The 12,424-nt window shown below is 37.9% G+C and overlaps 1 protein-coding gene across 3 annotated transcripts; it reads left to right on the top strand.

The window, feature by feature from the left end:
- On the top strand, positions 1–7,325 carry LOC125228952 (bombyxin A-3 homolog). 3 transcript variants are annotated; one of them, XM_048133688.1, is made up of 3 exons: positions 1–17; positions 4,919–5,108; positions 5,573–7,325. In XM_048133688.1, the coding sequence occupies exons 2-3, from the start codon at positions 4,919–4,921 to the stop codon at positions 5,737–5,739; spliced, it is 357 nt and encodes a 118-aa protein (XP_047989645.1). In that variant the 5' UTR covers positions 1–17; the 3' UTR covers positions 5,740–7,325. The 3 variants fall into 3 exon arrangements, with proteins under 3 accessions (XP_047989645.1, XP_047989644.1, XP_047989643.1); XM_048133687.1 differs by lacking the exon at positions 1–17 and having other exon boundaries at positions 4,891–5,108; positions 5,573–5,739; positions 6,210–7,325; XM_048133686.1 differs by lacking the exon at positions 1–17 and having other exon boundaries at positions 4,891–5,108.
- The last annotated feature ends 5,099 nt before the right edge of the window (positions 7,326–12,424 follow it).

Genomic DNA, 12,424 nt, shown 5'->3' with positions numbered 1-12,424 from the left:
TCTGTTTAAGTTCAAAGGTAAGTTGCTAAACAAGATAAGTTTCTGTTGACGTCGGCGGGGTTAATTAATATTCGGGCTTGTACTTAACACTTTCGAAACCGGGCTCTACGCGGCGCTACGACATTTTCGCTACATACGGGGAAACCCATGTAATCGGCTACGCTTCTACGAGCGGTGTGCCCGACAGTCGGGTTCTTGGTAGCGAAAGTGTTAACGGGCATGTAATATGAATTATATCTACACAATGGAACGAGTAATCTACATATTTTAATCACGCATTTCTGAGATCAGTGCCTGCAAAGTTTTTGTAAATGAACCTAATAACTACTTACCTATTATTTTAAGCCATCAAGAACTACAACTTTAAGATAGGTCCGCCTACTAGTTCACATGGTTTACTGAATCGCTTTAAGCAATTTACTAGGCAGATAAAGCCACCAGAAATATATGACTATTAGGAGGGCGCTGTTATTGTGATGTATGGGGTGACAGTTCAGTATAGTATGAAGAAAATAGTTCGAATGAAATTCCGCAACATGGCGCGTAATTAGTCATATATTTCTGGTAAGGCTGTATTATACAGGGTGGGGCCTGTAACAAAAGCAAAAAATCAAACTGTAGGCTACACTCCTTAAACTGACCAACATTTGTTCAGTGACTTTTAAAAATTATGAAGACTTTAAATTTTTAATTTTTCATACAAAATAAATATTAGCTTCAATGTACGCCATTATTGTTGTCATTGACGTTGTCTGTCACACTTTAGACTTAACAGAATTCGCAATACATTACCTCTTAGAAAAAACTTTCAAGGGTGATAAAATTCAAAATACAAGTTATTTTTAAAAGTCGCTGAACAAATGTTGATCAGTATAAGGAGAATAGCCTACAGTTTAATTTTTTGCTTTTGTTACAGGCCCCACTCTGTATAGTAGACTTTTTTTAAATCAATATTTCCACTTGAGAACTTATCTGCGATGAATAGCATTGTTTTCTTTTGTTAACCCTAAACCGCTAATTACCTGAGGTGTCAAATAAATACCATAAACAACAAAAGATGTTTTATAAAAGACAACATTATTTATTTAGTAATAAGGTTCAAATTCAACTAGGGAACAAATCAAATTATTTTATTGACTATTTTTTCGATTTGTTCTTTTTTCAAGTAGTCACACTCACACTACTATATATAAATTATAAATTTAAATAGATATCATCGGGTTCGATTCCCGGCTCGGCCACCAGTGGGCCTTGTCGTTTTTTCTTTCGTGTATGATATCTATTTAAATTTATAAGGTTCAAATTGTCATAGCATACACTCAACGTACAACCTTTTGAAATTAAGAACCGTGGTCACCCATGTCCGTGTATTTTACTTAAAAGGATGCTTTGATTATTGTAGGTAACTTGTGTTAATTTTTGACCCTTATTACTAAAGGAATACTGTTGTTATTCATAAAACATCTTTTTTTGTTTATGGTAATTATTTCGCACAGGTAATTAGCGGTTTAGGTTAACAAAAGAGAACAATGCTATTCATCGCAGATAAGTTCTCAAGTGGAAATCTTGATTTAAAAAAAAATCTAGTATACATTGAGTGTACCTAAGTTTTGTTATTTAGTAGTTAATAGTACATATAATAGTAGAATTCTATTACGAACATATAATAGTAGAATTCTATTCTACTATTATATGTTCGATCAGCAATAGCCAGTGGCCACACGTCAAAGACACACGTTACGTTTTCTCACTGACCAACCTCAAAGCCGCAGCCGCATATCGACGAAATATCAAAGCCTCCAACCACCTACTATACTATGACGTTACTTGTAACGTTGTGACGTTATAGGCACTTGTGACGGTCATGGGTAATTCAAAGCCGAAAATCACTATGACACTGAAATACGCCTACGCTACGCCCTCATATGCAGTAGATTCAGAGTGGTAACTACTGTGCACATACCACAGTTTGAACTCGTAAAAGTCGCGGAAAATAACATTCATGGCGGCTTACTTAGCACAACTTAGCGCACAACAAGCGCGACTTCAAGTATGGACTCGCAGGCGAGAGCGCCAGTTATGCTAGACCGCATCTTGTAATAATTACTCAATGGACCGCATGAAGCGAGTGAACAGCGCCTCCAAGCCGTTACTTAGTAGTCTTAGTACCTACATACATATATACCTATATACATTTTCACCTAAGTATAATTATACATTTTCACAGTAACATTATTTTGAAACGTCAAAAACTCGTGGTATAGGTACATATAACGGAGTTTCTGAAACATCGCCGTGGATAAATAATTAGTGCTGAGAGTTTTTCTAGTTGGTAGATCGAAGTAAGTGCGATGAACAAACATTTTTGGCATACGATACAAATGTACCTAGTAAAAATTAAATAGTACTTAAAATCTGTAAATAATTATAGTATAAAATGGTTGACAATAAGTGCGTTTTCACATTATCCGATCCGATATCGGATGTTGGACCCGGCAGCCTTCAAATCAAGAGTGAACAAGCATCTTCTGGGCGAGCTCACTCCATCGTAGGCCACGTCTTTGCCTTCGGCTAGTCTGTGGCCAAGAGTAAGCCCATTTATAATAATAATAATAAAAAAAGTTGGACCGATATCCCATACATTTAAGTCTCCATCTTTGATTTTTGCCTTTGAAATCCGTCTGACATCCGATATCGGATCGGATCGGATAATGTGAAAATGCACTAATGTTCACTATGTATCTAGTCCATCTCGAAGCCCGATCGGCCACTATAGAACAATTTTATTCGAGATATGCTTGCTAACAAATTGCTTTTATAAGCAACTTTGACCACAAAGCAATTCAATTTCTACAAAATATCAATGCTGTTGTCAACCGGTTTCGCAAAGTATTCAGAAACCATTTTCAAATAAAGTTTAACGATCAAATAACGCATATCGATAGTATATATAGCACCCGGTTTTTGACGAAATTTCACGCTTTTTGGTAAAAGTGTTGAGGAGCAAAATCATATTATGTTTTATCATCTAACTGAAAATTGAGTAATAAGTTGATGTCATAATTATAAATATTCGTCATAGCTGCCGCCAACTCCGCTGAACACCTCAAACGGCGCAAATATGCAGCAATTGATTCCATTTTCATGTTTTGCGCCGTTTGGGGTGGAAACGCTTGGGCCGTGGGGATCAGGTGCTCACAGTATTTTTAAAGAGCTTTCAAAGCGCCTCGTCGATGCAACAGGGCTAACAGGAGACAAGAAGGCTGGCACTTACCTAGCGCAACGTAATAGGCATTGCCATCCAACGTGGCAATGCCGCCAGCCTTCTTGGCACCTTGCCACAAGGTGCGGATTTGGAGCCTATTTTTAGGGTTCCGTAGTCAACTAGGAACCCTTATAGTTTCGCCATGTCTGTCTGTCCGTCCGTCCGTCCGTCCGTCCGTCCGTCCGTCCGTCCGCGGATAATCTCAGTAACCGTTAGCACTAGAAAGCTGAAATTTGGTATCAATATGTATATCAATCACGCCAACAAAGTGCAAAAATAAAAAATGGAAAAAAATGTTTTATTAGGGTACCCCCCCTACATGTAAAGTGGGGGCTGATATTTTTTTTCATTCCAACCCCAACGTGTGATATATTGTTGGATAGGTATTTAAAAATGAAGAAGGGTTTTCTAAGATTGTTTTTTGATAATATTAATAATAATATTTTCGGAAATAATCGCTCCTAAAGGAAAAAAAAGTGCGTCCCCCCCTCTAACTTTTGAACCATATGTTTAAAAATTATGAAAAAAATCACAAAAGTAGAACTTTATAAATACTTTCTAGGAAAATTGTTTTGAAGTTGATAGGTCCAGTAGTTTTTGAGAAAAATACGGAAAACTACGGAACCCTACACTGAGCGTGGCCCGACACGCTCTTGGCCGGTTTTTACTTATGGTTATTATTGTTATTAGTTTGTTTTAGTTTTTAAGTTAGTTTTATTATAACATGGTATTTTTCAGCGTATATTGAAATTGTTATTGTAGTAATGTAATAATTGTTCCTTCACGAAATAAATAAACCTAAATATTTGTAACAAACCTATACTATCGTACTACCTTGCCTACTTATAGGCCGGCATTGTATTTTTTTTTTTAATTAAAATTATTTATTTGGTAGCAATACAATATTTACATAATTGGGCTAGTATCTCTTTTTAAGTATTTGAAATACTTGTATTAAGAGAATACCGCTCTTCCACTATTGGTAAGTACTACAGTTTATAATTGTTTATAAATTGTGTATGCATTAACCTTAAGTCTATTTTATAAGCTTGTATTGTTTCAATTTAAACATCTTCCAGTTACGTTTAAATTCGTAACCAATACTTTTTATGTATGAAGTACGAAATATCTTACCCACGTTTCAAAGGGAAATGAAAAAAAAAATCTTCGCCTGGACCAATTCACAATCGTTAACGCTTCGAAAATACAGAAAAGCGATAAAGAAACATTTAAAACTTATATGTATACGCACCTTTTTCGAGCGGCGCAAACAGAAAATATATGTATGTATCTGTTTTTGGCTGACGCTAGTCGCGTTGAGCGCTGCATTCATGCATTCAGGCGTTTAGTCAAGGGCACAACGTTACAATCTCTTACGCCGTGGATTGCGTGGGTGACGGTCGCGCGATGGTCGCGCGACGGCGATGCGACGCATAGGAAAAAAAAACCTTATCGATATGAAAGTATGAGACGCGACGGCGTCGGTCGCGTGACGGTCGCGCGACCGTCGCCCACGCAATCCACGGCGTTACGCTTCGTAAGCGTAGGTATCGTAGCTAGCTCTCCCTATAGCTTTTCTTTAGTAGCGACGTTTCGATCGCTACGTAGCGTCAACGATTGTCATTTGTTTGTTATTGTTGTTCCATGTTGCAGATGAAAGTCCTGATCTTGATGGTATTCCTGTTCACTTTGGCGCTCTGTACCGGACATATCAGCGGTGGGCTGACGCTGCAAGACCTGAGGGATCCTCAGATTTACTGCGGCAGGAACCTAGCCATAGCCATATCCGAGCTTTGTGTCCTTCAGAAACGTGGTCAAAAGAGGTCCGAGGGAACATTGTTCGGTAAGATGATTGACGATATGTCTTTAACAATTGTGTTATTTAAATAGCCAGTTCAGAGTTCATGAACGATTAGGTATTAGGTACGATAATAATGGGTATCGTAGCTGGCTACCTCTATCGCTCTTCCGCATTGGCGTTTCATTTCATTTCATTTATTCAGTATTGCATTGTCATGTACATAATAGGTGTTACATTAATTAAGACAGTGAGTCATGACACCCTGTAAGGGCACACAATAATACCTACTTATTCTATATTAGTTTAGTCCATGCATGTTATACATAATCATAATTATTAATAATATAGTATTTATAACTAATTTATGCGTGACGTAGCCAGCCTACGTTTCGATACTTTTGATCGGCGTCTCTTGCGACTGCGACCAGCGTCTTGGCCGGCTGGTCCTGTGCCCCAATATACCGTTTCTGCCTCTTAACAGCAAATTGAGATGATGTTTGCTCCAGGTACTGGTATCGCCCCCTACAAGGAGGACTACGGTTGGCCGTGGCTGCTGCCCCAGCAGGCGAGGACCCTGGCGCCCCCTCGCGGCAAGAGGCTCGTCAACGGGATCGTGGATGAGTGCTGCAACAAGCCCTGCAGCATGGAAGAGATGTTCGATTACTGTAACTAGGTTAGACACTTGTATAAATTAATTGTTACAGACAGAAATCATTTCCACAAGCCCTTGGGTCATTATCACAAATTGTCAGATTCTTACCTTGTAATTTCAACCCTAAGTGCGTTTTGACATTATCCGATCCGATATCGAATGTCGGAAGGATTTCATTTAAAAAAATCCAAGATGGCGCCTGTAATGTGTGGGATATCGGTCCGACATCCGCTATCGGATCGGATAATGTGAAAACACACTAATAATTAAGGTATCCGTCCGGTAAATTGAGGACGCTCTCTCGCGGAAGGCGGTTGAAAGTGGGAAAAGAACGCACGACGCGATAGGCTGTAAAATGCGATAACGCTGAGCCTAATTCCAGCTCTGGATCTGGACAATGGAGGTATCTTGTTGTCAGTGTAGTCTTTGAAGAAATTTCACCACGTTTAATTGTTATGGTAACTTGGCAAATTAACTCTCTCCCTACAAAGAGGACGGTTGGCCGTGGCTGCTGCCTCAGCAGGCAAGGACCCTGGTGCCCCAACGTGCGTCAACGGGATCGTGGATGAGTGCTGCGAAAAACCCTGCAGCATGGAGGAGATGTTCGGTTACTGTAACTAGCTTAGATTCTTGTGACTTAAAGGTATCTAATTATTGTAAATTAAATGTCCCAACAGACAGAAATTATTTCCACAAGACGTTAGAAAATTGTCATAGGCACCTACTTGGTACTTGATGAGATGGCCTAGTGTTATATTGGTATCCGTCCGGTAAACGGAGAATGCTGGTTCGATTTCAGCTATGGACACTGTTAGCAATTTTCTTTGTGTACGAGTATGACATTTATTTTACATAAGTGTTCCCGTTTAACTATTGTGGTACCTAAGTCCGCTTTCACATTATCCGATCCGATATCGGATGTCGGAAGGATTTCAATAGTAAAAATCCAAGATGGCGCCTGTAATGTATGGGATATCGGTCCGACATCCGATATCGGATCGGATAATGTGAAAACTCACTAACTGTGTAAATTATCGGTCTCCTCCTACTTATTACAAAGAGGAGTTCGGCTGGCCGTGGCTGTCCCCCTCCGTTGATGAAAGGCAAGGAGTTTAATGCCCTATTTATTCATTTATTGAACAAATATTTGGTTTCTGTATCTATTTTGGCTACTCTCGCTAATAGCAATGTTTAAAGACTTTGTAAACTAATAAAATCCACGTTGTTACTATTTAAAGGGATCCACTGCCAGACGGTAACAGCCTGTCAGTAAAAAGTTACGGTTTTGTCGAAGAAACTTAATTTTTTACAGTATTATGTAGAGCATATAAATATATTCGAATCGAGCCGTAAATGTACCCTAAATACCTAGTAGATACTAATTTAATTAATAATGTAACTTATTAAACACAATAAAAACAAAATGCAGTATTATGTACATGAATAATGTTGTATTTGTTATTCAAACGATGGTTGAGATGGTTCCCAGTTTGCATTTTAATGTGTAACGTTTATGTAAATTGATCTAAATTAATAACTAAGTAGGTATAGATACGATTTTCTATGTTAAATATTAAATTGAAACAAAATATAATTGTTGTTGAGCTTGGAGTTGTTTAATTAGATCCTTTATTTATACTTACACTAGCTTATACCCGCGGCTTCGTTCGCGTTAAATTTGATAATTGCGGAATGATCCATACAAATTTCCACCCTCGATTTTAGAGAAGTGGAGGGGGTTAGAAAGAGACAAAAAGTATTATATCACTCTCCATTCCTTCAACTATTTCCAGTTAAAAAATCACATCAATACGTCGCTCGTATTGATGTGATTTTTTGAAAGACGGACAAACAACACTTTCCCATTTATAATATTAGTATGGATATTTACTTAATTAGTTAAGGTTATTACGAAAATTTTACCTATATTGTTTTTTTAAGGTTATTACGAAAGTTTTACCGTAAAAACCTCTATCTAGGGTTGGGAAATAACATACGAGGATGCATGCTATGCTTCAACCCTAGGGTCGAAACTATCCGAAACGGAACCGTACCTGTAGAGCCGACGCCACCTAACGTGGGAATGAGCAAAGATGGCTTCAACTGTAGCGATTTCTGCACATAATATTATATAGATATGGACACACTTTGACTATGAACGGGTATAACCATGATTTATCAATATCATTTTATCTAAGATCCGGTCTTACCTATCACAGACTATTTACAAACTTTGAAAATAATAAAAGAAGATACATATTTGCATTACCATCCAGTTGTTATGTTTACATGTACACATAGGAAGGCACGAAGCAGTTGTTAGAAACGAATTGAAAAAGATCGCATACGGCAGAACAGCAGATCGGTATCTACTATTATTCGGTACACAGGTCACGTCGCTCTCTAGGCGTTCGTAGTGCATTCAGTTTGCATGGAGTTTTCGTTGCTGTTTCTTGGTATTGGCAGACGGGCGTTTTTAAGCGCGGACTGGACTTACGTGGCACGGTAAGCGGCCACAGTTTGTATCCAAACCACAGTTCTATACATTTTTAACCGCCGCACCCAAATCTCAAGGAAGATGGTTCTCAATTCGTCTGTATTTTTTTTTATGTTTGTTCCACGATATCTCCGTCGTTACTGGACCGATTTTGAAAAAAAAAATATCGAATGTATATATGCATACAGATTGGTCCCATTTTTATCAGAACCGAGTTCTGATGATGGGATCCTGGAGAAATCGAGGGAACTCCTCAAATCTGAAAGGCATACATATGGTGATTTTTATGTTTTTATAAGAACAGCATGCATTTACGTACGGAACAGTGACATTTGGTGCAGTGGAACTGCTGACGATGGTCAGAACGGAACTCCTCAAATCTGAATGGCACACTTATAATGATTTTTATAAATACAGCTTGCGTTTACTTTCAGAACAGTGACATTTGGTGCAGTGGAACTTCTGATGATGATCAAAATGGAACTCCTCAAATCTGAACGGCACACTTAAGGTGAAATACCCCATAATGGACGGCGATGCCATTATGGACAAAAAAACACAAATCCTTAAAAATAAGTATCTAAAATTAGTTTCTAAAAACTGACGGTTATGTACCATAAACTAGAGCTGTAGAGCTGTTTCATTTTGAAGTTTCAATTAATTCGGTTATTTCTGAAGGATTTGGCGACAAGATAAAATTCATTAGTTTACTGAAAAAAATATCCAGACGAATTCTTAGTAATGTTGCTAAGAGAGTTGAGTTCATGTATTAAAAAAAAAATACTCGGTGTAAACTTGAATGCGTTTTACTTATTGCATTAAGAATGAGATAAGGTATAAAACATACTAGTTTGTTGCTCCAAAGATATAAAGAAATGGCGTTATTTTGCGAGTGTCCATTACTGGAACCGAAAAACTGCCTACCTCCTATGATGGACAAGGAACAATTTACAAAACCAAAATTTACAAGAAACAATCCTATGTTAAAATAACTCAAACTAATTGTATTTATGGTATATAAAATTGACTCATTGAGTATCAGTTGGCTTTAAAAGTAAAATTTTAAACTTATTTCACTGTCCATAATGGGGGATCCATTACAGGAGAACTGCCGTCCATAATTGGAGAAAATACATCTAGTTTTAATTTGTTAAGTATGAAAAAACTAATAGGAGTACCTATCCATTCTGCAATACGCTTGAAATGTAAAAGAAGGATAGGACATTCAAGATTTAACACGCTTAGCGGTAGAATTTTTACATTTATGAGTGAAATATTAAAAACAGGCGAAAATTTTTCTTAAACTGTCCATGATTGGGTCCGTTACCTTATAGTGACTTCCGCATTTTTATAATAACAGCAATAACAGCATGGATTTAAGTTCAGAATATTGACATTTATTTGTTAGGAGATTTGTTCTCTTTGTTATGCTTATATATTGAGTTTTCAAGTCAAATTCTGTTAAGCTCGATTTCTTATATGTAATTGGATATCGGATTTATGAGGAGTTGAGGAAACTCCTCAAACCTTAACGGTATTATGTATATTCATTAAATTTGTGTTTCCATCAAAATATAGTCAAAGATTTATATTAAAAGCAAAATTACCTACACATTTCTACATAATCCAACATTCGCAAGTACCTTTCACCAGAACCCCAAAAGCGGCGGTTTTTTTCCTTAAAAATTATGATTGTGCAGTACCGCTCGGTGCTCGCTGTATGGAAATGAATGGAGCTGTTCTGGATGACACCGCCGCTTGCGTTTAGTCCTTGGCCTAAGTATTGGCGACGGCATCAGAGTTGCTACTGTACTGTAGGTACTGGTAAAACGGCAGCAGGGGAATAAGCGATGGCGACGTGGTTGTGTCGATGTCGTAACATACAATCGGTTAACGATAGGTACCAATTCAAATATGATCAAAAGGTGAAATCGCATGTTTTCCGCCGGTTCCGCCGCTGCCAATCCGCTATCGAAATGTCCTTTAGGTACCTAATAAGTTTCTTAAATAGGCACACTTGCACCAACCACTTAACTCAGGGTTAGTGGGCTGTCAACTGTCAAATACCATATCAAAATGGAGGATTAACCCTGGGGTTAACCCTCCATTTTCTTTGGTGCAAGTGGCCCTTAATGTACTACTACTACTCCATACTTCTGCTCTTTAGAATTAAAATTATAAAAATAGTTCACCATAACTTATTCCAGGTATATATTCCAACACGAAAAATACATGTTAATATCGTATATTTTCAATTTGACGGAAGAAAATGTATGCAAATAAATCTCGAATGTAAAATATAGCACATTCAACATTTTTTGTTTGCATTAAACATAAAAATTGTAAGTAAGTACGCAATATTCACTGAAGTCCAATCGCGAATCGAGAGGATTCAATTATGTACACCGTCTAGCAGCATATTGGGGATGGATACATTATTAATAAGCCATTACGTTGTCTTCGCACTGAATGCGGATCCGCACACCGCTCCGGTGTGCGAGTGGGACAACGCTATATAACCATGCATAGCGCTCTATCACACTCATTAACCGGACTATGACAATCCACCGCACGCTCCAAAAATACTGAACACATATTTTTATCTTTTCCTAATTAATAAAAAAATACAAAGATATTATTAAAGAGCATCAAAAGTTCCGGAGTGGGGGCTTGTGACGTCACTTCTAAGTAAAAATTGTACCTAGGCGTGACGTCACGCGAAACTTCAACTCGTCAGTTTTCGTTTACGAGAAAAAAGAAAAAATAGGTGTCTAATATTTTTTGATAATCTAACTGACGGACTAATTAGTTTTTTTTAGTCGTCTCGCCTATTAGAGATTGATATTCTATTCTATTTAAAATTTGAAACTGCCGGTCTGCGTCGTACAAACAAGACAACATCGCCGTCTTGAAAGAATAACTGAAGCTCTCGAAATACAAATGAGAGTGGCTTGTTAAGCTCCTTGTTCATTCGGAACCGTTATTCTGCGCCACTAACAAGTTTGGTCAATGCAAATCTGAGCGCCCCACGTGAATTCTTAGCGGAAATTTCAGCTGCACACTGTTTGAGCAGAGTTACGAGAATAATTTAATGATTAGATGTTTTCTTTGAGCATTTGGCCAAATAATTAAGGGTGCATCCAGTTTGAAAATGCTCATTCAGACGGCGAGTGAGCTCGCATGCGATTTTAGATACTTTGCATTCTAAAGGATCTCCCCAAACATATGACGCGGAATCGGCTTTCACCGACCAAAACTATTTTGTCGTTTACTAGTCTATGGGATAGTATGAAAGTGGACAGACCAGCCAGTGTGCGCACTCTCATACTAGCCCTTTGACTACTTATATGTGAGCGACAAAAAAGTCACCGAGCAACTTTGTCGCCCGTGGGCGCGCACCTTAAGACGGCGTTCGAACTCGTATGCGATTTTAGTTACATTGCGGGCTGTTGAGGTTACATACAATTTTATACAGCCATCAAATACCGCAATGTAATAAAACTCGTATACACCGTATACGAGTTTTCGTTCCGTCTAAATGGGCCCTAAGTCGGCTAGAGTCGATTTCGCGTCGATATTAGGTTTGGGGAAATGATTAATTTTAAGTACATCCCATTCAGTTGACCAAATTTGTGTACCGTTTAAATCAGTTATAGTTTTTCTTCGCAGCGTGGTCAACGCGGTTCTACAAACAAAAACGTTATTATTGACACTAATATTATCCGTACAGCAATAGCGCATTTTTATACATTGAGTTAAGTTGACTAGATGAATTTTATTGCTCAATAAAATATCTAAGTTATTTACAATCTTTCAAATACCTAAAGACGGCCATAAAACACGATATTGAAAGGACACCCTTAAACGCTGCATCGTCAGTGATCGCCTGATCGAGATAGCCGAGACAAATTGAGATCTGAAGTATTCTTATCTTGAATTTGCATTTAGAACTGAATGTTCGAGGGTCTGCTCTTAGAACGTTAGAGTCGAACCACAGTAAGTTTTCATCGCAAGAGTTAGTTAGTTAGAGTAATGGAGCTTAGGAATAAGTTTATGCATTATCACTGCCTAAAATTAAGTTTGTGCATCGTTAGCGTGGTGAAAGTACAGCCCAATGTGTTGGAAACTTTGTTTAATAGGTACCTACTGACGAAGTGATTCCAATTATAATATACCCAGTAACAAAGTCATGATAAAAATCTTAGATAG

The sequence above is a fragment of the Leguminivora glycinivorella genome, chromosome 8 (genome assembly GCF_023078275.1).
Source record: "Leguminivora glycinivorella isolate SPB_JAAS2020 chromosome 8, LegGlyc_1.1, whole genome shotgun sequence".
Taxonomy (NCBI): domain Eukaryota; kingdom Metazoa; phylum Arthropoda; class Insecta; order Lepidoptera; family Tortricidae; genus Leguminivora; species Leguminivora glycinivorella.
The sequence above is the reverse complement of the archived record's forward strand: the minus strand, read 5'-3'. Positions and strand labels throughout refer to the sequence as shown.

Bases quoted from the DNA above. Each gene is read 5' to 3' on its own strand.
- LOC125228952 (XM_048133687.1), top strand. From the start codon at position 4,910: ATGTTGCAGATGAAAGTCCTGATCTTGATGGTATTCCTGTTCACTTTG. The intron at 5,109-5,572 runs GTAAGATGATTG...TGTTTGCTCCAG, and splicing joins GTCCGAGGGAACATTGTTCG to GTACTGGTATCGCCCCCTAC.